The sequence below is a fragment of the Pogonomyrmex barbatus genome, unplaced genomic scaffold (assembly GCF_055798465.1).
Source record: "Pogonomyrmex barbatus isolate J1 unplaced genomic scaffold, ASM5579846v1 scaffold8, whole genome shotgun sequence".
Taxonomy (NCBI): domain Eukaryota; kingdom Metazoa; phylum Arthropoda; class Insecta; order Hymenoptera; family Formicidae; genus Pogonomyrmex; species Pogonomyrmex barbatus.
The window spans coordinates 8,612,650-8,640,045 of NW_028297182.1; the positions used below are offsets into that span (position 1 = coordinate 8,612,650).

Sequence of the window (27,396 nt, forward strand, 5' to 3'; positions counted from 1 at the left end):
ACTTTTCGTGGACTGACACATCCAGAAATGACGATAATAAATTATTTATTTCACGCCGAACCAAACGTACGTGTGTACGCATGTGTGGTTGAGAACATTCGTCATGTGTTGCCAACAAGGTCGGCAATAAAAGTAACGGTGGCGGCAATAAAGCGCCTTATATCGATATTATCTGCTGTGCCAGGAGCTTACGGTCAAACGCCTTTCTACTTACTATTTTATATATATATATATATATATATATATATATATATATATATTTGTTCCGCTTCTCCTCGGAGGGAGGTGTAGCCCTTATACGCGTGCGTCATGCGATAGAAAACGAGATGATAAGAAATAGAGCGTGCACTTGCACGTATTACCCGGTCCGAAGAATAAACGGCGGCGTACACAACGGTGGACCAAATGAACGATGAATCACACATGGTGCGACCATAAGTCTCGAAATGCTGGTCCCCCTCTCTGCAATAAGATACATAATTAAGGCGGCGTTGGACCAAAAGCAAGTTCCTCTGAATCAGCTAAATAAAGACTATTACCCTGCTTTCCTTCTCGGAGAATTCTCTTAGTCATGTGCTGCAAGATTGTTTACATGTTCGATGATAGACCGTCCAAATATTTGAAATAATTGCTAGAATTATAGCACGGAGAAAACAGTCTTTTGCTGGTAAATCTAAAAATTTAAATCAGATACAGATCTGAAAATAATTTTGTTGGCCTTTGAAATTATTATATAATGTTTAGGTTAGTTGCTAGAAAATAAAAAATTTTTACAATATTAATATCATATTTAAATGTTCTATTATGATAGTTCAACAAAAATTATTTTCAGATCTATGTGTAGCCAGATTTTTAAATTTGCCAGCAAGACCACTGTTCTCTCCATGCGATAAACCGTAATAAAAATTTGGAAAAAATGAAGTACATTATATATGAAGTACATTATATATGAAATATGAATGTAGTATATATATATATATAAAATTATATTTATATTTTCATCAGTAATAAATCCCCATTTTATTTTATGAAATAAGGAAAATTAGCATTGAATAAGCGTTGGAGTCCGTAATATCCAGCGATTATTTAATTATTGTAAATGATTACTGTTCCTGTAACGCATGCGTTTCACAGAAAGGAGAACATACGCGCGTACGTTAGCGCGCGTTATAATTCTCACGCGTCGAGTCACTTTCGCCCGTAGAACTCGATCCGGGTTCTCCGACTTACTAATCCGGTATATCCGTAACCCTTCTCTCGTTTCCTTCTCTCTACACCCGCTCCAATCGGCGCGATATCTGCGCTTCGTGCGTCAATATCCGATAAACAGTGGAGCCTCGAAAATAACCGAACGACTAACCCAAAGTTAGTCCAAATAGATATGTGTCTGTTGAGATGCATTAACAAACTTAAATTTCCGTCACTAGCAATCTTTCCACTCGGGCCACTCTCGCTTTCTCGGATAATCGACGCCGTTTTTTTCAACATATGTGCTGTGTGTTTCTTCTTACCAGTCTCTCATTTATCACTGTCCCTCGGTCTAACACTCGGCTCGTCTCGAGCGTGATCATGACTGAATGGCCTCCTTTTTTCGCCCGAGAAACAGCCGAGAAACCACCGTTACCACGATCCGCCTCGAGCAAGCTAACAAATAGGATGATAAAAACATTTCATTGGCGGCGCCAATAAGATACTTAATTAGTAATTGATACACTTTCGGCTGAAGCTTCTGTAATGTAACTAATGTTTCTATGAGAATGTTTCTATGGGGATGTTTGTACTTCTTTGGTAAATAATTTTGAGTCAAAAAAGCATAAAAATATATAAATAAAATTTTTTTAACGATTATAATTTTTATTAATTATTATGATAGCCCATCATTCGTGAATAATACTATTAATTATATATAAATAATAAAAATATATATAATTATAGATATTTAAAGTAAAGTTTTATTCAATATACTTGGTTGTATATTGGAAGTGTAAGATTAAGATAGAATAACAAATTATTTTTTTAAAAAGCACGAGATTTTATAATGGAAAATAATAATCGGTATAATCTTGAAAAAATTTCATGATCATTTCATTTTTATAATATTTTAATCAGTTTATTAGAAAAATTAACTACGACAATTCGACTTGTTTTGTGCTGGAATATAGCAATATTGATTTTTCCTTTTTTTCTGTTTCAGGTGAGTTCAGAGAGGATTTCTATGAAACAGGCGATAATTCTCATACCACTATAGAGAAGTATACGCCTCTGTTTGGTTTTGTTTTTCATTTTGCTCAAAACACGCGCATCCATGATGAACAATGGTCTGTAGAATGGTCTATGGAATACGTTACTACCAGAATTGCCTGCATTGCGCTTTATGTCTCCGTGATAGGAAATATTATTTTTGCGTGTTTCTTTTGTAAAATCGAGTATGCATTATTACGCAGCGATAACGTAGACAGAAAATCGATTAAATCCTCCGTCTATTTTCGCATTTCGTATTATACGTTGCAACGTAACGCCAGGAATAACGATATAATCCGTGTATATTCTATTCTAAAGAGGATATTACACTCCTGCAATCAGTTTGACAGCCTCGGTTAAATTACTGTTAAAATTGGATATATATTGGAAACGAATCAGTAGAGTAAAAAGTTAAATGAGAAAGCCTTTATCTTTCTTTTTATATGATAAAAAAAGCTTTGTTGTCGAACGTAACTGTGGAAAAAAAATTTTTTTTTATAAATCTTAATAAGCACTTTTTGTGAAATTTAAATTTTGCAATGTTTATATTTAACTTCATAACGTCGATTTATTCGCGAAAATTTTATTACAGTTTCAATAGGGCCCGTAGAAACCACCGCGAAATCGGCGGCGCGCGTGTTTAGGACGAGTTCTCAAAGATCCTGCTTCGCAGCTGCATTTCTGCTGCCGTTCATCTCGCGTCGGCACGGTTTTATTGGAGACCCGGTACTTTTATATCTTATGAGAGAGTATATATATATATATATATATATATACACACACACACACACACACACACACACGCATGGAGCGAGTGTATCACATCTGATCCACGCCTCTTCTCGCGCTATCGTGAGGAAGCAGATGCAACGAATAATTAATCGAGTTTATCGTAACAACCTATACTCCCAGTTCACAGACTACGGAATGTCTGTTTAGATCTTTTTTATTAAGAATTTTCATCAGTAACATAATAATTAAATTTATAATTAAAAATGCTAAATATTATATTTATAAAGAATTTCATTCTATATCTTTTTTTATTAACAATTCAAAAATAATTATGATTTTGGTGATCGTTTAATGACAGTCTTTATTATCGCATTTATCTTATATTGCATCACATACTTTGGCTATGTATATTAACTATATAGTTTAAAATAAAAAAGTTGGACACAGTAATCTCGGGACTGTTTTTCAAAATCCAAACGGGGAAGGAAAAATGAAACTATAAAATATTAAAGATAAGTAAAGATAAAAATAAAGTTAATAAATAAGAATCTAATATTCTTTCAACAATGTACATATCGGATAATGTTATTAAAATTTATGAGGAGATGAACAGATTTTCCTCACGCGAAATGACGGCTACGACACTCGCGCCGTTCAGTATATACTTTCTGCACATTTTTTATTACACTTTGCACAACCATGATTTAAGACGTCGTCGACTTTATCCGAGACACGATGCATCTTCTTTGTACACTTGCGTTTCTTCGTAATGCTCGAGTAACCGGTGAGAACGACGTTACTGCGTTACTGCGTTTTTCTCGAAGCTGCGAGCGAGAAATGCACGTAGACATAGGTACGCGACGGGCAGGAAAAAATGGCACAAGAAGCATTGTAGTCGAAGAGGTCGCGAAGAGAGAGGAAGGAAGAATGGCGAGACGAGGGAGATAAGGCATTGATGGGGGAAAGTATTATAACCATAAGTGTCGATGATCTCAGCCTCGCATATGCGCCGAGCGGAGTGCAACCGGGCTCGTGACTTATTGCTTAGGCATTTAGAGGAGAGAGTGTGCGTGGAAAAAGAGAGAGGAGAGAGAGAGAGAGGGTCTGGGTTTAGAGGGACAGAGATGCGGAAGGGTAAACGTGTGTACGCTGTCTGAGTGTACGATCGCCATTGCTTAATTACGCTCGACTCACGAAGTACTCGAGAGTACTCGAAGGTAAACGCAGTCTGCAGTCACAGAGATTGAACTAATTATTGCTATAGAGAATTGTGTATCTCTCCAGTTGTCCTCTCGTATCAGAATATATGCTCGTTTATAGCGAAGATTTCGTATAGCGGATATTGACTCATATTTTTATTATTACAATTATTTGATTACAATTAATTCAGAGTATTTCACAGAAATTATCTCTTCCTGATGAGTTAATTGCTTTTTAGAGCACACAAACTGAAACTTGGTGTCTATCAAAAAACTTCAAGAGAGATATATTTGTTTTCGCCAGGGGCGAAAATAAATATATTGTTGTTTTTTTTTAATTTTATTAAAATTTAATTGAATGATTTATTTTAGATATTCCAACTCTATTTTAAAATTAATTAAAATAAAAAAATATTTATATTATATAAATATGTCTCATTTCAAGGTTTATTGTGGAGCCAAAATATTTTAGCTGTATATATGAGATCTTAATTTCGAAAATAGATTTTGTATTATATATGTTGTATTAAGTAACATTTTAAAAGATCATCATTCCATAAAGTACGCAGAAGTTTAAAAGTAACTTACTTCAACTTATTTCCTGAGCAATTGCTACGTCGCGGTATACTTCTCACATTTGTATTCATGTCGCGGCGATCGAATTGCAAACAGAATTGTGTACGCGTTGCATTTTTCAGCAGAATACGTTAAAGATATCTCATTCATATGCCAAATTCGTTTCTCCTGACTTTACTTACGTAGCAGATGCGATTCTTCTAATCTTCCGATTTCACATCTACAATAAAAGCACAACGCAATTAAAATTTTAATAATTACAACGTCCAATCAATTGCCATGTAAACCATTTGCTTTGAACTATCTCCCTTTGCAAGTTGCTGATGGTCGCTCTCCATCGCGATGAATCTAAACACTGAATTGACCGATGATCGTTCCGAACAATTAAGCTCGATTTGTCTCGACCATATCGTAAATTATCTCCGAATATCGGAGTGGAATCGTTATTATTTCTTCGTAATCATTTCTCTCTCTCTCTCTCTCTCTCTCTCTCTCTCTCTCTCTCTTTGTTTTTTTGCACTTATTCGGAATCGGCATGTGTTCACGCACCTGCAACGAGTCTTTCGCCTGGAGGAGAACGTGACGACAACAACGGGCGTTTATGATCGTCTTCACATTGCGTCTCTCTCTCTCTCTCTCTCTCGGAAAAGGCGGAACGACGCATCTGCTTGAGAAACGACGAGGGTCGCGTGCCTGACTGTGTTCCAATTACGCTTAATTATTATCACGATAATCAACATTACCGGAGCGCAATGTCGCGATCGGCGGTATAGATAAGTAGCTCGCGCTTGACGCGTGCTGCTCGTTCCATTCCCTCATTTTTTAACCATTTTTTAACCAGTTGACATTCCTACTCGTGACGATTCGTGACACGAGATAATCTACGAAATAGCATGCAGAGTGGAAAAAATACGCAAATGACTAACGTTATTCGCGTATACCTTACTAGACACGGCGCTTTTCAGTTTGTGAGCCTGCAAAATAGTACCTGGGTCATTTAATTACCATTCACGACACCTGCGTCACACATTTGTTACTTGGAGTGCCGGTGAAATCGTTTTCGTGTCTCCGTACGTCAAAATGGAAATGGAAAAATAGATTTTCAAATAGATAACACTTGAGCAAGGAGCATTTAAGTAAGATGACGGTTTTTGTTATTAATAGAGTTTAGAATAGTAAAGATTAAAGGTAGGTAAACAGTAAAGTGAATATACTATCGAAGTGTGAGTATTTCATTGGATATGAATATTGAAACGATTGAAAAAGAACCTCGCAATCCTATAAATCAAGAAAGAGTAGGAATATAAAGAGAAAAAAATATAAGTACAAGTTGCATTTGCTAGGACAGCCGTCAGCGTGAATAGTCTGTCATAATAAAGCATATGGTTTGAAGAAGAATAATGGTAAGAGTGATTATGGCGTTGCGGCGAACATTATTTCCGGTCATTTATTGCCCTGCCAGACGTGTGGACGATTTTCCAGGATTCTACGCTCATGTTGTGTGGCCTGGTTTAAATCACATTTATCCTCAATGAATGGGCGAAGGAAGCTGTACTAATCTGTCTCTATCTGGATATCCTGTATATTATCCACTCCTTCTAGAAAGCCATCGAGACATAATGTAATTATATTGCCTACGTAGATTCGAGGTCGTGCCAACTTAGCAATCTTACGCAGTGTATTTATTTACGCGTCTCTTTGATAAATGATTAATTTTCCAATCGTTAGAATAATTTAAGAATACATAACAGTGACTTGAAAATTTGACAGTGGCGAGAAAACTCGAGAAAAAAATCTTAATGTTGAGAAAAGTAAATTTACACTAATTCTCTCAACTTATTTTGATCATTTTAACAAGAACAAGAACCTTTAAGTATAGATTCAGCTGGTTCTCGATCTAACTCGCGTTAAATTACTGTTGTATTTAATTCATCGATTAGCGTCGTTCGATATAAATCTTTCGGGGCCCTTGCTGCGCTTTTTCGAGCACGAGCACGAGCTCGTTGACACGGAAATAAAATATATGGAACCTTTGTAGCGTTAACGACGGCGATTTATCGCGAACTGTGAACGATCGTTAAAGCCCAGTGTGCACCAATCGAACAACGAGTACGGTTATACGTATGAGAGAACCGGAGAAGTACGGTTCGTGATTAAAGGTGATCTCACACCATGGCGACGATCGATCTCTGCTGTAGAAATCTGTTTGAGCATTAAATGAAATATTCATCGCAGACCAATTAATTAAAAAGTCTCTTTTTGAAATTCAGATTATACAGGGCTCAAACTATTTTGATCATTGAGTCTTTAAATAAATGGAATATTTGTATTTAAACGTTAAAATTGCTTTTCCGCTCTAATTAGTTTTCTTTATTATTAGAATGGAAGAAATGCTAATTCCAGTATTTATCTTCTTCGTTGCTTTTCAATGCTGAAAATTGCTGCGTTTTCGATGGGTAGATTTATTAATCCATTAACGTACTTGTGCATGTATTAATGCAAATATTGTTAGAGATATCGGTTGGCTCTTTCTATTTGCGGCTCGAAAGGGCTTACGCTAGCCTAATTTATCCGCATTTCATTCAATTCGAGCTTAGTGGCGCAAATGTCGAATGGCGAACGTGTTCCCCGAAATGTACAACAACGACACTCGCATGAGAGAGGGACCTCGCTTCCTTTCTCTTCATTCACGCGCGGACACCGGTCCCTAAACTGAGCGCCCACAAAAGCCCTATCGAGTGGTCTCGACCGACCGACGAAGGGAGATTGAACGAGAAAGCCCTTTTTACCAATTGGTTATATTACAAAGCGCGCGTACTTTGCCTCTTGTCCTACTAATCGAGTGCACGAGCCGCGAGTGCAAAACGAACGTTCTGTGACACCATACGAAACTACGCGATTCTTTGATCCATGATGAAGTAACGCTCGAAGAAATCCTCAATAGAAATGCCTCAAGATCTATACTCATCTATACTCTTTATTAAACTATCTTTAATTAATGATAGCAGCATATTTGAATATCCTTTAGTATTGCTTCAGTCTGCCTCATATAATAATAATATAAAAGAGAATAATACAGCTTGCTTAAAATTTTTTTTTTTTTTTTTGATACATAAGTTTCGAATTTCTATCTCGAGGCTTAAGGATACGATCTTTATAAAAAATGATTTACAAATGAAACCTACATTTTAGATTTTATTTGTAAATTGTAAAAAAAAAAATTATTAAACCTACATTGTTTTACATTTAAATCACTTAAAATGAAGGAGCGAAAATGAAGAAGAGAAAATAGCTCTTCCATTTGAATCTCACACGTCTACGATCGTGATCGGAAATATTCGGCAGTGACCGCGTAACATGGCCGCAAATCGCAGATACCCTCGGAGGTTGCGGTTACCCTCGCGGGACCTATATAGCGAGATAAAGCCCGTTTTACCTGGAAGGGAATAATTATTCGGCGCAAACCAGTTTCGCGGAACACGACGCGCTTGTGTACAAAGGAGAGGAGGGCCTTCGCGATCGAAAATACCGTCGTCGGGCCGTGTTCGAGCCACGGCGTTTCTGTCGGTCGGCGGGTCGATTTCCGTTTTAATTAAACGTCGGCCACGTCGCCGCGCGCCGTAAATCGCCAACGCCAACGAGTTCTCCTCGTCGCACGTTTTCGAATTAATCTCGATTTTCGCCCGGAGGCGTGCGACGCGTTACACGCGTCGCGCGCGAGGAACGGGGCCTCTCCTCGTTCGTTCGCGACGACGGAAACGATAAATTCCTCCGAGGGAGGGGGGGGGGGGGGTCTTCTAATAATTCGCGCACGCATCCCCTCCGTGCGTTCCTGTGGCACCTTAACTGTGCATTCGGACCATTACGTACGTATGTTCCATCTTTGTGAATCGAAAAGGAAACGTGATGGGTATACTTTTAATTATTGAGTTCTTTTTAATTATATATGCTAAGAATTAGGTCATTTAATCTTCCTCTGTTTATTTATGATGCTTTACTAACAGCTTACTTACTATACTTTTCTTAGCTTTTAAGTAAGTTTTAAATTTCAGAATATACGCAATTAAAAATGGACAGTAAGGAAATAATGACAACGTTAAGATAAGACAACGAATAGTGATATTATAAGATGTTATCAACGTAAAATAATAATGTGTATTCGTTTAAGCACTATGTGCATTTTACTCTTATAAACTATGCGCAATTATGTATACATTTTGAGGGGGTAACTCAAGGATATGGGATGTAAGGGATGCCGCACGTGTACGTTTAACTCCCCTTATTTATTGAAATTCTTTATCTATCCAATCAAGTCATCGAGAAACGCGTGGCACGAGTTCGCGGGTTAATAACTGGTTGCAATGTTCATTCGCGAACTACTGCTCTCGTAACAGCTGTCCATTACGTAATTAAGGTACGTGAGGAGAGACGTCGACTTTTAATTCCCGTGTCTAAAATAGTCTCGTATTCAAACAGCGTATAACTTCCGTTGAGTATAATCGTCCATAATTTCTCATGAATATAATCGTGCTGCTTTACAAATCGACCCTTCCTTAACTCGAACAATGAACATGTTATGAGATATTTATCACAAACTAACAAACAAATATCATATCTGTCTTATAAACTTTTATAATAATAATAATAAATGCTAAAACTGAAAAGAAAAAAAAAATAATCAACGAGCTTTTCTATCTAAGTTTTACAAAATTTATCAGCATTGAATTAATGAGTGCATGCACGTTTCTTGAAAAATTATTGCAAAATAAACATTCGTATATTATTTAAAATTATGATATTTTCTTCGGATTTTTTACAATTTCCATTGTAGAATATTTATAGTTAAACGCATAGAAACTTGTCAGAATCACACACTTTTTTTGTTAAATTTTTTTACGCATGGTTTCTGACCATATCAGCTTTTATGAGATATGGATATTATTTTTTCTGTGCAGTTTTATGTCTCATTTTATGTCTTGGAATTCCTAGATCTATAACTTTGTATATTAATCTTTGTAGCTATATCTTTTTCTTAAATATCTTTATATATATCCTATTAGAAATTAGTTCAACTTCTTTAATTTTTCATTCCTATTTACTGTTCTTATTGCTCTCTATTTTGGAAAATTTCTTTTAAAGTTCAAAAAATGTGTAATCTTTCAACTTGTTTTCGATCATTCCTATCTGATATCTTCCTATTTTGAAAAGCTTCTTTTACAGTTCAAACTATAATCTTTATACATTTTCTACTTTGAAAATTCTTTTTACTTTCAATTTTCTCACATTCTTTCTTGCAAGACTCCTTTAAAGTTTAAAATTATCACTTTTTCTGTAAATTTCTTTCTTTCTAGAAAATTAAATTTTCTATCTTTCTTCCTATATTTTTATCTTTAAAAATGAGTAGAATTATTGTAGTAATTTCGTCATAAATAATTATTCAACATTTATATTCATTTTTTTGCAGCATAACTTTGAGTTGCGTGAAAGAAAACAATTAAGAAGCTCTCAATAAAATAATATGGGATGAATTACACTTTGTTGAAAAGTTATTATCTTTTTAAAATTGTAACTTGTCAACAAAAATTAAATATAATTAAACATAGATTATGTGAAACTTTCACTGGAAATTTGATTTATGTATGTAAAGCAATTCTCAAGCAATATTTATTTGACGATCGAGCAAACTTTGAGACTATTTCGATCGGCTTATCAAGTAGCCAGCAATTTCCATATCACTGGCCGTAATATCGAGGGCGATTAAATAACATTTAACGTCCGTGCCATAGAGAAAGTTTCTTGTCCGGTTTCTGATTTCAGAAACTAAAAACCTTGCCTTTGTTTTATTCAATTTCTCTTACTTGATGATAACGTTATTTTTGTCATAATAGCATTTGCAACGCTTTCACCGTACTTCCTTTTCTCAGAAACGATATACATATTTCAACAAGAAAATTTGCAAGCACTTTATAATAATCCTACAATTATATGTGTTACATCATTACATAAGCGAACGTATAAATGTACCGTTTCTAATCTGCATAATTTGCGAGGAATGTTTTGTACCACATTAATCTCGTGCATAATTGCATAAATACATGTATTGCATGAACATAATGATTATTTTATACATTTATATTGTAATTTGAACTATATGTTACATCATCAAGAATTAAAGATGATGATCAGGAATTTAGATCGTGAAGATTTATTTTTTGTTTGCATGACAATGTTTTATACTTGTAAAAGCTATTTTCAGATCTAACGAACACTCACGAATAACTGTATTACCTGAGTTCCATTAACTTGGATAAATTTCCCAGCACCATGCTGCATAAGCAGTGAAATTTCGTAATACTTCTTGTGAGAATATTACGTGCAGTCTAACATGTTGTCAGCATTTTAGAATGCGTTAAGGATTTCCTGGGCATTGCGTGCAGTTCCGCAATCGCACTCGCAATCGTACAGTATGTCCCAGCCTTAACGGATCTCTATAAGTTCTTCGATTATCTCGGCAATGAATATTTTCCTCTCGTACAAAAAATACAATATCTTTACAGTTGATTCTCAAATATTGTAAAAAATATTGTAAAAACACACAAAAATCTCAAACCAAAAGAGAGCACAGAATTATGCTTTTCACACTGTCACTTGGGAAGCTGAATTCAAAAGTAGTCAGTAACGTCGTTTGTAATTTAAAGATTCAATTCGATTTCGGAAGAGATTGTTGTTGACAGATTAATTAGAGAAGGTATTTCAAACAAATTAATGAGAAAGGTATTTAATAAAAAAATAATTTTAAATAAAATAATTAGAACAATGATTTTATTTTTAAATTTAACTTTTAATTTAATTTAATTTTTAGAAAAAAAATCCGTAAGCCAGAACCTGCCTCGGATTATGAACGCGATACATGCAGAATATTTCTCAAGTTCTCACACGCGTGGCGCTGAGTCCTAAACAAACCGTGACGTGTCGAAAACGCGCTCCTGTAACGGCGCCAAGCGATCGCCGCCGATCCCACGCTCCTTGCATAACGTGACTGACCTACCGTACGGTCGGTAGTACAACACATAGGATATCTAATATCTGGTCGTAGGCTGCGCGACGAGCACGGCTGCCGAAGCCGAAGCCAGAAGGAAATTCGCGTTGGCGCGCGCGGATACGAAAAAGGAGCCATTGGCGCACGGCACTTGACCGGCCGCCAAATCGGCGTCGTAATTTTCATCAGCCGTGAATACAGTTAGCTCACGTCCTAACGGCGCTTCCTGCCGAGTAATTCGGTGTTCGTTTAACCATCGTTCAAATTTTTACGCGCCTCCTTTACGCGCGTAAACATCATATACCTGTAATACGTGTAACATATCGTGAGAAAGATATTTTGTGCAGAGATACTTAATAGGATCGATTTTTTTTTTTTTCGAGGGAAGATTTAATGATGATTACAAGGGACGGGGATAAATCTCCTTCATAAATCATCGATCGAGAGGGATCATCGATTTACGTATTAATTTTACGAAACTTCGCTTGTAGTTCGATACTGTGATGCAGTATCGTGCTATATTACGAAATTGTAATGCAACACGGTATAATAATTCGATGATGTACGCTTTAGGATAAGCATAATGCAAGCACCGCTAAAGGATTGACGGCCTTGCCTAGTCACACGCTGACATGTAACATGGGAATGCTATCTGTAATGTGCAGCTTCATCGGTTAGCCCACACTCTATATCTCATTTCAAATCACAACGAAGCTGATCTAATGATTCTAATAGCTTTGCAGTTATCTGCCTATTAGGATACTTTTGCTGATATTTTCTAATACCGTCAATCGAGCGTGGTACCACTACTATCCACTAAATGGAAAAATTTTGACGAACGTTAAATGGTTTGAAGAAAAAAAAAAATGATTATCCATTTCCGACGGCTGTCGCGATATTTACTCCTTTCTTGGAATTCTCCAGGCAGTCAGTGAGAAACCTCGGTGCGCTTAAGATTAGACTTGCCAAACGAAACGAGCAAAAGAAGCATCGAAAGAGTTGTCGAGCAGGAAGCCGCGCGCTATGGAAAGACATGAGCATCATTGGGAGAAAGAAGCCGCGCGCGATTCCTTTAGTTCCTTTCTTTTTTTTTTCAAGCCGCGTGACGAGGAAAACTTGTTGCGGGCAACGCAAAGGTTTAGTGCTTTCTTCAGAGTTGCATACTTTTTTCGCGTGTGGTTGCGAGACGCGATTCGTGAGCTTTACTCGAGCAGTAATCAATTTTACGAGCGGTTGGACTTGCAGCCAATTAATTTTACGGTAACAATACGAGTAAATGCTGATCCCGTAAAAATATTTAACGTTCAGAGAACTAGCCAGCTATGCGATAATTTTCGAAAAACAGCAGATTTTGAGAAATTGCATTTCGAACGAATTTGATTTTAAAAATATAATTTTATATATATATATATATATATATATATATATATATATAAAATTATATTATATGTATATATAAAATTATATTTCATAATGTATATTTTAAACATATTAAAATATATTATAAAAATTAAATTAAAAAATTTAAGTATATTATAAAGTAATTGTTTTAAACATTAGTTGCAACAATACAAACAAGAACTACTTTCATGCGTAGAAATCGGAACATTGAAACATTGCTCGCTAGTTTCAATCCGCCGGAAATGTTTTTAATTCGCATCCGGCGCACGCATCTCGATCCGGAAATCCTAGATACGAAAGGATAAAATGGTGATGTCGGAACTTACATAACCGTGTCGCGGCTTCCTGTAAACGTTGTAATTAATTATTTATGCATGCTCGCCTTGAATACTCGCTTCACCGAAAAGCCTTGAAATTATTGGCCACGTTTAAGCTCTACTTAAGTCTCTCTATGTAAATCTTCAATACGACAAGGATATTGTTGCGTTCTGGTTAAAGATAATGTAACGTTTTTTTTTTTGTGTAATTTTATTGATTTTCCTCTGGCAATGCAGGATAGGAAAAGAAACGTGTAAAACATTATAAATTAGACGTCATTAAATGCGTCCTAACGGATTGAAAACCTTGCTGGTATTTATATACTGTAATCCGGGTTCTATCTCTTTTCCTTTCTCTCCTTGATGCCAACGTTCCTCATTAATATTCTTACTATTTGATCGCAAGAATAGACTTAGATATCAGCGTCCTATTCAAAATTGGCTCCTGACTTCCGTAAGTCGATTATTCATAGGAAATCATCGCTCGATGCTTCACAGCGATAATACGACGTCTTTTACCTGAATAAATCATGGAAAATCCGATCCCACTCTTAGCCTCTGGCATTCTCATCGATTATTCGCCTTCTTCTTTTTGTAAAAGTCTTATTCGCGTAATATTCCTGCTTGTTTACGATTACATCTGTAATTACGTAAAAAAGTTCTAGTTTTGATACTTGTATTCGACAATTTTATATGCAAAAGTTATATACGACGTGTTTCTTGAAAGATAATCATAGGAGAAGAGTAATGTTAAAATTTTTATTTTTTATTTCTAATTTATCCAATACACGAATATACGTAACAGTAATCAATTTAATTGTGTGAGAATGGAATTATAGAGAATGGAATATTGCGAATGTGTATAATAGTCGAATATGCGAAAGATATATGAAAGAGATATTAAATAATTTTGCAAACTCATTATTTTGGATACTTATATGTCTTGCATCATAATCCTGAAGCTCTCTAATTTCCAAACTTTATTATATCAATATCTTGTTACATAATACAAAGAACAGTTATACGTACACTTTCTTTATTGCAATTATTCTTCTAACTTTTACGACGTAATTACGACGGTAATATTATTAGAATATCGATTTTATGATTAATAAATAATGAAACGTTTTAAATGAATAAAATATTTAATCGATAGAAGAATCGTATCAGTCTTTTATTATCTTGGCGAGTATTTGTACCTGTAATAGCTTGGTTTAATTGTTATTATATTCATTCACAAAAGTATAAGCGTCGCTTGTCGCCAGGATTCAATTAAAGCAAATCGTACAAAAATACAAACATTCCAGCTTTTCTTTTGCGCTTTAATCTCAATACGACGAGACGGCAATTATTGTTGGTCCCCGGCAACACGACAGAAAGAAACGATGTTATCGAAGTAGAAATGGGAATCTTGGATGGAAATTATATGTGCGGACATGCTACCCGAAGCGGAAGGGATTCATGTGGAGAAAACAGAGATATCTGCCTATTATTCTGTGATATTTCATGTACCGACTCTTTGAAAGCCCACCTTTTACTCATTTGTATACCATCCGTGGCGTGAATGCGACTCGCATAATACATCGAATTTAATCCGAACATCGGCGGTGATCTCGTTCGAGAAAAAAAGAATAATTAACTTGCTTGATGTAACTTCTCCATTTTAAATATAAACTATATCGTACGTAGCAAATTTAGGAAATTATTTTAATGTTATTAATCACATCGTGATCGACGATTAATAATTAATTAATTGATGCTTTGAAGCTACTAAATATAGATCCTTCTGTAGTATCACTATAGGCAAACTACAGGTGCAGCAGATCACAAGCGGTGCTGAGAGCTAAAGTTATTCGAGGCTAATAACAAGCGCATATTGCAAAGTTTCCATGGAATATCCAATGAGCGTAACACTTGTGCTTAGAAACTCGCGATTGGCATAGTAGGTCGATAGAATATTTACGAGTGCATTGGCTTCAGTTGGTCTAAAACATATATAACACACCGCTGCTTTCCGGGTCGGACTTTCCCAGACACATTTCCTTTATACTATTAAGGAACGCAATCACCAGGATCGATTTGGTGCAGTTCCACTTATGACAGCTAAATAATTGAACGCGATCGATTTGTCTCGTCAAGTAGTCTCGTATTTTCGATAATACGAGTATCACTTCGGTTATTTTTTTAAATTGTGTGTGAATATCCCACATACTCGAAAGAAAGTTCTACATTTATTATTTTAATACGTCGTAATGATTTATTTCATTATACATATGCATATCTGCGAGATAAATTAATTTACAACATCAATTTGTTTAATTGCCAATATTCAATTATTTTGTGTGTATTTTGATATTGAAAATTTTCTCACGTCATATACAGGAAAATACGCCATAAGAATATTTTATAATTTATTATAGTGTCGGGAGTAACAAATACGTCCGAAATACAATTTTATGCGTACGCTTGTATGGACTTTTGGCTTTGGTTTTTGAGAGGGTGAGGAACCAGGGGACGAGGGGGTGTTATTCCTGGGATTATTGTCGGGAAAGTCTAAATAGAGGGAGAAAATGTGCGTTTGTTTCGACTTTCACGTGACAAATGACTTTCGAATTTATGCGCTGTCATATGCAGCGCCATGTAGGTAGATACGACGTGCGCATCGCGGTGTCCCAAATGTGCGACTCTCCGGAGAGCGGGAGATTAGCTGCGAAAACACGCGTGAATTTATGGCCGCGCGAATAATAGCGATCGTGTCCAAGCGGGTTTTCGGGGCTCGCGCCCCGAATGTCAATATTTAGGAATCCGTTTGTTCGAATTACAATATGCGTTCTCGGCCGATTCTCCTCTTCCCGCTGCATGCGTGTCGCTTATTCGGGCGAAGCTGCGACGTATCGAACGCGAGCGGAATACTCCAGCGTGTGTGCGGAGTGAATGCGTCTTTATTTGAGTTATAGGTTTGAAACGACGTTTGTATAAAAGTCCATTTTAAATCTCTCTCTCATGGGCCGGCCTCTTGTTTGCACACTTGAAACAACAATTAATGATAAATTTGTATGCGAATAAATCGATACATCTACGAAACACACTTCGTTAAGTACGTAGGAATAATTTTGTGTAGCAATATTATATTTTGCAAATGTTTTGCATTTTCCAATGAAGATTTAATTCAGTTGTTAAGACGTATATATATATATATATATATATATATATATATATATATATATATATATATATTGCGTCAAAAATTAGAACAAACTCGCGAAAAACCGCCCGATGTCTCATAAAATTCTCTGCACCAACAAACAAGAGTTCGTCTCTTTCTCGAATTATACGTGCTGGAAGTCTGACATCACGTCAGTACGTAAGGGCCGAGATACCGTAGTTATTGTTACAAATACAACATTACATTTCAAACGCAACGACCGGGGAGAATCACAAAACATCCCGAGCCCTACGACTGAATCTGCGCCGTCACGATTTTACTCTTCACGCCTCGGGAATTGGAGACCGGGATTGTTCGTGCGACTATGTCCCTTGCGAGTCGCGTATGTACACGCGTCGCACAGAGAGACGCAACGAGACCGCACGCGTACGCACGCGCGTACGCATACACGCAAACGGAATACGCGAGAATCGACGTTTATGGCGCACGGGCACAATGGACCACACCGCCGCTCATTTTGCGACGCGTAGCCGCCGGTGTAAATTGTGTTTGGTCATCCTCCGCCTATAAATAATTCCGCGGTGGACAATGGCATGGTGGACAGGTGAAAACGCCCTTAAAACCACCCCGTTTCGCAATAGGTGATCGAGCCCGCGACGGCTTCTCTCATGAAACGTTGCCGCGATGAAAAATTGCGGGGGCGAGAAAGGGAGGCTCGTGCAGAACGTATGAAAGTAGTCGGTCCTCGATCCCCCCTCCCCCTCCCCGGTTCACGAGGGTGTACATCGAGATGCGTTGTATTCGAAGCAATCGATGATATCCATCCCATTGAAAGTGCATGTCAACGAGCCGAGAGAATTATATCGCAGTGATAAAAAAATTTTTTTGAAATTTACAAATACATATGCTATATGAATTATAACATGAAAAATTTTACTGAAATATTTGCGACATAGTTTGTTATTTAAAAGCAAAAAAATATGCAAGTAATAAATACTTTATGAGAAGATTAAATGACCATGCACTAAAATAAAAGCAAGTCTACATAAAAGCAACATAATTCTAATCAAGCTGCGATGTATAAAACGCGATTCAAAGATAGTTGACAAAGATAGTAGCCATTTTAATATAATTAAATATGACCTTTATAAAAATTGTTATTTTTTTTTTTTGCTAATTATTTGCTTTATTATCGATTTTTTGCTCCAGTCGATTCGTAAAAAAACAAAAGTTAGCACAGTCTAAAGAAAAAAAAAAAACTGCGACGTGCTTCTAATGTCACTAACGAGATTTGTACGAAGTCGTGCGTACGAACGCGCAAATCTTCATGAACTGGATCCCTGTGCCAGCGTGTTAAATCACGCACAATGACATTACATTGTATTTATGGCCGCTAATGACCGAGGTATTGTGAAGTCCCCGCGAGGTAGTACATAATAAAGCGATAAATTAAAAGTGCCAACCGGCACGTTCACCGGCGTGCTCTTTTTTTCGTTAGCAGTCGTCCTAGAGTTAATGGCGTATGAATCTCGAATGAATCGTGCTGGTTAGCAGCGATTGACTACCTATAGCTCTCGCTGACCCTTTCGTCCACACGATCGACTTAAGCCCGACTCGCACTCCAATTTCTTCCTGAAAGAATAATCAATTCGTTAATTTCAATCGCAGACTTCCTTTTAATCATTTCCAGAGAATTCATTTAAAAATTTCTTTTGGATCAAGATCATCAAAGATTTAATTGGACATTGAAGGTTGTAATATTACAAAAATGTTGTAATATTAAAAAGAAAATATTAACAAAATAACATTGTCAAAAATGTTTCCTGAGTCTTACCGAGTAAATGGCCTCTCTTGTTTCTTAAATTTTTACAATTATTTCTATGCGCGAGATTTGTACAAATGTCAAAGTCGTGCAGTGGGATTTTTCGTTGCACAAGTTGTCTGGTCTCCAATGAGATCCGGCCCAATCGAACCGGAATACGGCTTTGCGCCTCGCCGTCACGAGGCCCCCGTATTCATTCAGCCTATGAACGAAGACCCGCTATGCCCGCGGGGCCCTTACGCCATACGACGAAGATACGCGCATTCTGCTTCGAAACGAAGCCAGTACTCGTCTCTGTTTTGTATTTTTTTTTTTCTCTCCCTCTCCTCCTCCCCTCTCCATCTCCTCTCTCCTCCGTGCGTTTAGTCACGGAGCCTCATTTCATTTCGTTTCTCTCACCCCACGGCGATCCAACGTCTGATCCTCTGGATGCGTCTGCCAACATTGACCGGCTCCTGGCTCCGAGAGACCGAGCAAGCTCGTCTCGTGTGAAAGTTCCGCTCGCGTGAACGAGAACGGAGAAACGTGTTACGCACGTGCTGCCGCGCGGCAAATGTTTATACCGACGACGATTGACACGTTTCTGTAGTCGACATACCGAGTCTCCGTTTAATTGCCAAAATCCGAAACAACTTTCCTTTATCTAAATGTACGAATTTATCCTGAAATTCTTGCATATTAGATACTCCTTTAAATTTCAATAATTTGAACATTTTTTTATGTTAAAATAACCAGTTTTCCTATAACTTCATTTCTTGCGATATAACTAATTTTATTTTCTTTCATATATTGTTTCAATTTTGAAGATACTGTTATTTCATTTATATATATATATATATAAAGATATATAAGAACACATCGTTAAGTCACAATTACAATTACGATAACGTTAGCATCTCTGTTTTGCGGCTGAGAAAGACAGAATTTTTTTGATGATCCATTAAAAGAAATTTGGTAAAAGAGTGATTGGATAGTGCATTGCCAGAGCATTTCTGGGTGGGGTGCATTGTCCTCTGAATAGTTCTCTCATCTATTGAGGAGAAATTCTTGGCCGAGTGCCAAGCGTGGAACGGAACGTAGAAGCGGCCTGAGACGTTCCAGAAGAGAATGTCGAGATTCTTCCACTTTGACTTCGAATAACTCGGGTGCCATAATTATTTTTATCAACTTTACAAATTATCACATATTTCTGGGCACAGCTTTGTGCCGCGACTAAAATTAAAAGCACGTTATTTATTTTATTACTCCATTTATCTAAGAAAGTATATATTAGCAGAATTCGCATAACGATTTTCAATCAATGAGAATAATAAAGAGAAAAGAGAATAATAATCTGATAATAATTAATAAATAATCTGATGATGAATAATTGCGGGACTTTCCCAATCCCGAGAGCCTTATTCCGAAACTGTGACGAGGTGGATTCAATTATCTGCAAGAGCGACGAATTAATTCGGTGGATTTCGCGTTTCTCAATTAGAACAGGATTATCACAGAGATTATTCCGCCATCGTAAGTAGCTTTCAATGGCTGCTCGAGGATGCGCCGTTCATTATCTAACCAGCGGAGTAATTAGCCACTATTGCGTCGGTGTACGCGCCGCAAGCGCTATTGTGAGATGCGAATCATCTCGCCGGCCATGATAATAAACTCAGAGCGCTCAGAGATAACGATAAGGCCGCATCGACGCCGCTCGTTAATCGGATACGCAATTTTGCGATCAACCGGAAAATCTCGATCGTCGCGCGACAAAGGGCGAACATTACGTTACGCAAGAACGTGTGTGCGTGGCGCGATCAAAAGAAGGATGGATGTAACGTCCCTCGGATGAGAGGACGGGTGCGAGATGCGAGACACGCAAAAGACCTCTCCAAGAGAGCTGTGGATACTCGTAATAAGCGTCAATGACGAGGCGGAACGACGCTCTCGTCTCGCGCGTGTGCTGAATCGAGGCATGTTTCGAGGGCCGGGACATCGACAAAACACGTGTCGCCCAAGCGTGTTAATCACGCGGAATGAAAGGGTTATTTATAAAAAAAAAATTGACTCCTTTAAAATGTTATGTTTAAATGTTATGTTGTAATATAAGACACACATCTTTCAATCTTTCAAACGGGATTTAATTATCTTTGACAAAATAATACAACCTTAATAACATTTGATTGACACGGTCATCAAGAAATCAGTATTATTCGGTGACCATTTCATAAGATTTATTTGATAATGTAGATAACATGAAATATTATCGCTACCACTGTTCTTTAACGCTATTCTTCCTCGAGACAATCCTTTGGTGAGCTTGAGGTGGCAGTGGCAGTGGCGAAGAACCAGCAAATCGGGATCGTAAATTCGCGGCTGCTTCTTCACACGGCCGACTAGCGAGCTTAGCATCGCGATCTTATCTGTGGGTGTATACGCAACGGCTGGTGGACACGTTGCGTTGGTGTACAGACGCGATACGCACACATGAACGATCATTTACAACGGCCAGCTTTATCTACGGCGACAATAATACCATAAAGAGTGTGGTGCCTCGCGATGTATTCGCATTGACGCGGGCGTAATGTGGATAGTATGACGGGACAAATTTCTAAAAAAGCATAAAAGTATATTTCTGAAAGAAGAAACCTTGCACTCTATAGTAAGTATTGAAACATTATATATATAAAAAAAAATATAAAAAAAATAAGTGTAAAAAAATAAGAGGTATATAAATCGAATAAAGGTTTACACACGGAAACAGATAATACGATGATAATAAAAGAAATTATTTAAAATTTTGTTGTTTCTCGTTTGTTGAAAATTTTATGTTACCTCGATCAATTTATATTTCCGTAAACATTAATTTAAATTAATAATTAATTGTGAATAGATTCTAATATCGGATATTCCTAAGTGGAGAACACATATCCAGAGAAACCGAATAAATATATTACTTTTCTGTCCGAATTACGTCTGTTATCTGCACATGACATTTGCAATAAACTCTTGTTACAATGGATGTCAATTCGAAACGCGTTTTCGTTGTCGCACTGGCACGAGCGAGTCATTCGATTACCGAGAAAATTGTTCTCAATAAAATTCTCCAACCGAAAAATCAATCAGCAATAGTGATTTATTATTTACGATTACGTCGTGGAGTTAAGAGATGGACTTAAAAAAATCGATCTTACTCGGACAGTATCGGCACTCGAGGCTGTCTATAATCAAATATTATCTACTTTTAAGAAATCTCTGTAATTTATCCTGCAAAATTATTACCTTGAATAAAATATATTTTTATTCAAGTTTTTCATAGTTTCTTGATCAATAATTTATTTATTATCATATCGATATATTTTAACCATTTATTAGCATAATAATATATAATTTTTTTGAAGAACTATAAATTAAATAAGTTATATAAAATTAGAAAAAAATGTAATAAATCATATAAATACATAATACAATAATTTTATGAGACGTATAATGTCTCACATACATGGATACTATTCTTTCATGTACTTACAAGAAATGCAAGGATTATAAAATATATATAGGATTTTTAATTTTTAAACGTTGAAACATAAGGTAAGGTACGATTACACCGAGAGAAACTATGTTAGCCGGGAGCAAACTTTTCGGCCGATCATGTTACGAGTGTTCGCGCGCGTCGCTTTCGCAACGACTCATTTGTCGTGAAATGAGACCCCCAAATGGTGCGCATTTCACTCGTAACAATTATGACCGACCCCTACGCGATTTATCTGACCCTCGCGATAAGCACCACGTCGTATCAATTCATAAATATCCGCGGGTCAGTCTGACCGTTGCCATTGTTACAGTTCCGCATACATTTCGTTAATAACCAGCCGTACGATGAAAAATCACAATTGTACCCTTTTAGTCGTCGATGGCGGACTAATGAGTCTCTCTCTCTCTCTCTCTCTCTCTCTCTCTCTCTCTCTCTCTCTCTCTGTGCGCAATGTATAATATCTGAAATAGAAACGTACGAATAAAACGGACGGACGTAGATTTGTACAACTCCTTCCTGGGCGTGTCTGTGCCAGATGCGCGTAATTGATACATTGACTTTTGTGATTATTTTGTTCAGTCCAATTATTTGTACCTTGAAACAACGCGATTAAAAATGTTGTAATGTTTATTACAAAATTTGAAATTTTCATCAAAATCAGATTTTTATTTTTTCTCTGCTATTATTTATTGAGAGACTAATTAAATAATGTATCAATATACAAATATATAATATAAACGATACTTTTTTATATATTATTAAATTATATTATTTATTATTCTTGCTATTTCTGTATGTTCATATAGTAATATTTAATAATATGATTAACATTCTAATAATAATCACTATAAATAAATCATTCTGAAAGCAATATTATAAGCGATTAATATCAGCTATCAATCCATTGAATTGCTATCAACGTAGCACCCTAATCACAATAATTAAGCCTTTATCGTTACGATTGACAAGATGTTTCTCTTCAATTTGGAACATTATCGAGCCTTACAGAAACGCCTCTTTCTACAAAACAAACATATTATAGAGTCGCTTTTTTGTGATAACACCACACTCGTCCCCGTCACTTAAACGATCCCCGCCTTTCGACCGTCTCGTCAACGAAAACCAACTGGTGAGATTCCAGAGTACAATGCTCGAAAAATGCATCTGAGATCAATCTCCTTCAGAATCGATCGCGAAGACTCGCTTTCACTCGCACGGCCGACTCGCTCGTTCCTCGATCATTAATAATCACTGACTTATGCCGCGATTGTTAGCGTCAAATCAATGCAGGCGAAAGGATTGAGACGAGAAGGAGGGTGAGTTCACTCCCGCCATTACGCTCGATTTCGTTCCGTCGTCGCGTTTCGATTTCGATTCGGGTTCTCTTTGTGCCTTCTCCTCGAGCCACTCGACCGCACACAAAGGATGCGTTTCGCCCCATGCTGCACCAGGCCGATGCGACTGGTGCAGCTGCAAGGCCACGAGGAAAAAAAGGCGAAATCGCGAAAGCAAGAGGAAAGGGGGGAGGGGAGAGATCGCTTCATCACGAATCTAATTAAATACTCGCCAGCAAATAGAACGAAGAAATAATTTCTAACTGCTATATGTATCCTTAACTAATATTTTCCACACAACTTGATTTCAAGATTTGGATTAAATTAATAAATTTTATCTCTTATTTTTGTAGTAATTTAATATTATATTCGATAATATTTGATGAAGAAAGAAATATTCTAAAGAAATAGCGCCTTTTTTATCTTTATTCTATTTTTATAATTACTTCAAGACGGATTTTGTAATAAAATATTATTTATATCATTAATATACCATCAAATTAATATTTCATGAAATGAGATAAAGTTTTGAAATAAAATCTCTATCCGTCTTTTATTTTCTATTTTTAATTACATTGAATATATTGGACAACTCGATAACAAATTTAAATTGTTTATATATTAAAATATTAAATATTTAGCCATTAAGAAACTTTTATGTAATCTTGTTTATCTGATGAAGCATTACTTTTATTTTCTTTTTTTTTTTGTAAACAAATAAATATTTTGAAGAGACAAACATTTTACTTCGAAGTCTTGAAATATTTCAGATCAAAACTCTAAACCGCGAAACTATGAATTTCCGCGGCATTTTCTTTGTGCCGATGAGCCGTAAACCAGGAATTAATTAGCAGGTAGCATATGTTGAAGCAGAGAGCCTTTTACGAGGCTCGTAAAAAGTTGATTCGGGATTCGCCTCGCGCGATCAGCGATATTTACGATGGTCGTTTCACCAATATCTTGCGACTGCAATTAAAAGCGCAATCTGTTGTCCCATTGTTAACAAAGATAAGAATAACGTGATCTATATATGTTCTAGAAATTTATATCCATCGTGATAAATATATTTGTAATAATATTATAACAATAATATTATAATCATAAAATTATTATATTATATAAAAATAATATACATGTATATGAACAAATGAAACAATTATATAATTATATAATTTCCAAAGTTCTTATTCTAAAATTCTATTATTTTATTTCAGTTTGATTATCGGAAGAAATATCATAACATTTTTGATGTCTAAGTTCTTGTTATCGCGATTACTTTACATATGACGCTATGTTAAATAATTATTCATCCGCGAGGATGAACACATGGGAGAAATATACGACATACTCTCGTTTGAATAATTTCCGTATTCAGCAAGACTCAGCACACGGAATATTCACGCATACATCTCTACCCCAGCTTTTATGTTTTTACGCCCCAACTGGAATTGCTCCAATTGGCCGGGCATTTATCTCCAAACATCTTTATCTTCCCGGTGCATCGTAAAAAGGGTGGAACGTACATATTAAGATTTTACAGCTAGGCTTCGTGTGTGAACGAAACCGTGTGCACAAAATTATCGGTATCATAACCCATACAAACGCAATATACTATATATTACGATCAGTCAAAACATATTCGATCACCATTCGCTTATCAGTCGAATTTCGCATCGATTTCGATTTTTTATTTATTGTACTGTTGAAAAGTGCTGGGGTTTGTCAAACTTATCTCGGGTGAACCTGTCTCGAGATAAAATTCGCCGAAATTCGAGATATCTCTCTTCTCACAATATTTTTATTTCTTGTCTGAGAAATAACTTTTTTATTGGATATCCGATAAAAAAAAATGATTGTATGATAATGCTTACCGTAATCACGTGTGAGCACAATACAAGATGTTTTGATCCCCGCTTTTTCCTATTACGTAAATATTACGTTACATATTTTGACAATGGAAACTGGCAAGCAGATCTGGTTTCGCTTCACACGATTCTCCTGTGCAGGAGATCCTGTTTCTCTCATCGGTGAAACGTATACATCGTTACAAGCCACGCTGTCACACATTTCCATACAGAGAACCTCGCAGTTTTTAAATATGATCCAATCTGATTTTTAATTACGTTAATTACATCATTTTAACTTGGATACAAGGCTTGAAGAACTTTATCTTCGAATCGAAATGATACAATCATATAAATACACATTCAAGAGCACGTTGCGTTTTTTTATGCATACGTACACAATTGCAAGTGTTTTTTTTTTTATCGTCATTGTAATAATGTACGAAGAAACGTGCATATAAGGTGTCTCAATCGCTAAATTTAAAACTGACAGATTAAAACTAATTCCTAAGTCAATTAAATATATTTAATGTTTTAATAATCATAGCTCTAAGATACGGGATGTCATCGCAATTCAAACTTTTTTATCAAATTGAATTACTTTTTTTAGATATTCGAGTTATCACAAATTTTCTCGTCGTTATCACGCTTTTAATCGCTCCGTAATCATTAACGTTTCGACTTTTTATTTGACAAAAAATTAATCATAAATTGATAAAAGAGAAGCCAGATAAAATTTTTTACAGATTTTAATTAAATTTTTTTACGGTTTTTAATTAAACACGAGAATTTAGGAACACTCTGTACATGTCTAGAAACCTTCACATAGAGGCACGAGTAACTCGAGACCCTTGTGCAAGGCAACCATTTAAACCGCTGACCGTAAACAGAGAAGCTCGGGAGAAAGGCTTGGGAGGCACCCCGGGTTCTTGTAAGGGCGTTAATTACGGGGCTGCTTTCGGTTTCTTCTCTCTGGACCGATTTCTGTTACTCGAGCGCCTCTCGAAGCAAAGGAGTAAACGGCGAACGTCGAGTGTGCGACCATTTACTCTTAGTACACTTGTCTGAAACGGTTGATCCAAGTAAAATATGACTGGCGTACTTCTCAGTTAAAAAACTCTATCGGCATTAATTTAAATAATAACGTAAATACTTTTAGATACGCTAAATTCTAATCTAGCATCTTTGTTTTCTAATTCACTTAATGATAATAGAAGAGCATATATGATAATTTTAAGAATAATTAAAAAATTTCGCAATTTTGCAATAATAATATATTTTCTTAAAAATTTTAAAATATTAATTTTATATCTAAAAAGATTAAATTAAATTTTATAATTTTTGATGAGGCAAACTGTTCATTATAGTAAATATCATTGTAAATATCGCATCCCTTAGCTTACAAGAAATTAAATTTTTCGAAATAATAAATCAAAGAGAGAAGGGGTATTTAATTACTTTGAATCATGCAAGAATGAAATTCGAAGGTAAAATATAAAATACTTAATCGATTATCGGAGTTTACTCGTGATACTCACAACAAAATTTATTCAAGTAAATGTCCACCAAAAATTTAATTTCAAATATTAATTATTTGAATTATTTCATGTTTACAACATGTTTCGCAAAATTGACTTCGTGTAGCTTCGTGTAGCAAAGCGCTTTTTAGCGCCAATTGAACGAACGTATCGTGTTGCTTGTGACAATGACAGAGTCAGCGGGACTAACTATTGACGCCGACCATGTAATCATTGCCGCAACGTGGTTTCAGTTTACTTCGACCGTGCACGACCGAATTAAACATACGCGGGCGTATCCGAAACATGACACGCCAATTACCATTGCTAAGTCTAAGCGTCTAAGCACACGTTCACGTGAGTTATTCGGTTCTGTTTCAGACACATCGTACGAGAAGGCCTGTCGAAGGGGTAGCGCACCCGCCACACCAGTGCTCGGCGCACGACCCCTGGATGTCACTCCGAACAGGATTGTTGTAAGTAAATTTGACTGCTCGCGTAATAATTCGTTAAAACATAATCGGATGCTTCACTCAATAATGTCACGTCGATGATTCTATGATATTCTATTTTCGTAACACATGTGACACACCACCGATTCGATTATCGGGTTCACTTTCGGGTTCACTTTCATATATTTGTGTGTGCGAGCATTTATCTATAACTCCTCCATCGATAACAAATTGCAATTAAG

At 36.3% G+C, this 27,396-nt stretch overlaps 2 protein-coding genes across 3 annotated transcripts in view; one reads left to right on the forward strand and one right to left on the reverse strand.

The window, feature by feature from the left end:
• The window catches only part of raskol (Ras GTPase-activating protein raskol), a 63,296-nt gene that overhangs the window by 18,430 nt on the left and 17,470 nt on the right, over positions 1-27,396 (forward strand). For both annotated transcript variants that reach the window (XM_089083946.1, XM_089083945.1), the window contains exon 2: positions 27,084-27,178. In XM_089083946.1, the coding sequence (XP_088940072.1) occupies positions 27,084-27,178 (95 nt within the window). The remainder of the gene's footprint in view (positions 1-27,083; positions 27,179-27,396) is intronic.
• Positions 13,698-27,396, reverse strand: part of LOC105422678 (uncharacterized) — a 194,671-nt gene continuing 180,972 nt past the window's right edge. The window contains exon 4 of the mRNA XM_089083985.1: positions 13,698-18,303. Within this exon, the coding sequence (XP_088940111.1) occupies positions 18,237-18,303 (67 nt within the window). The 3' untranslated portion in view covers positions 13,698-18,236. The remainder of the gene's footprint in view (positions 18,304-27,396) is intronic.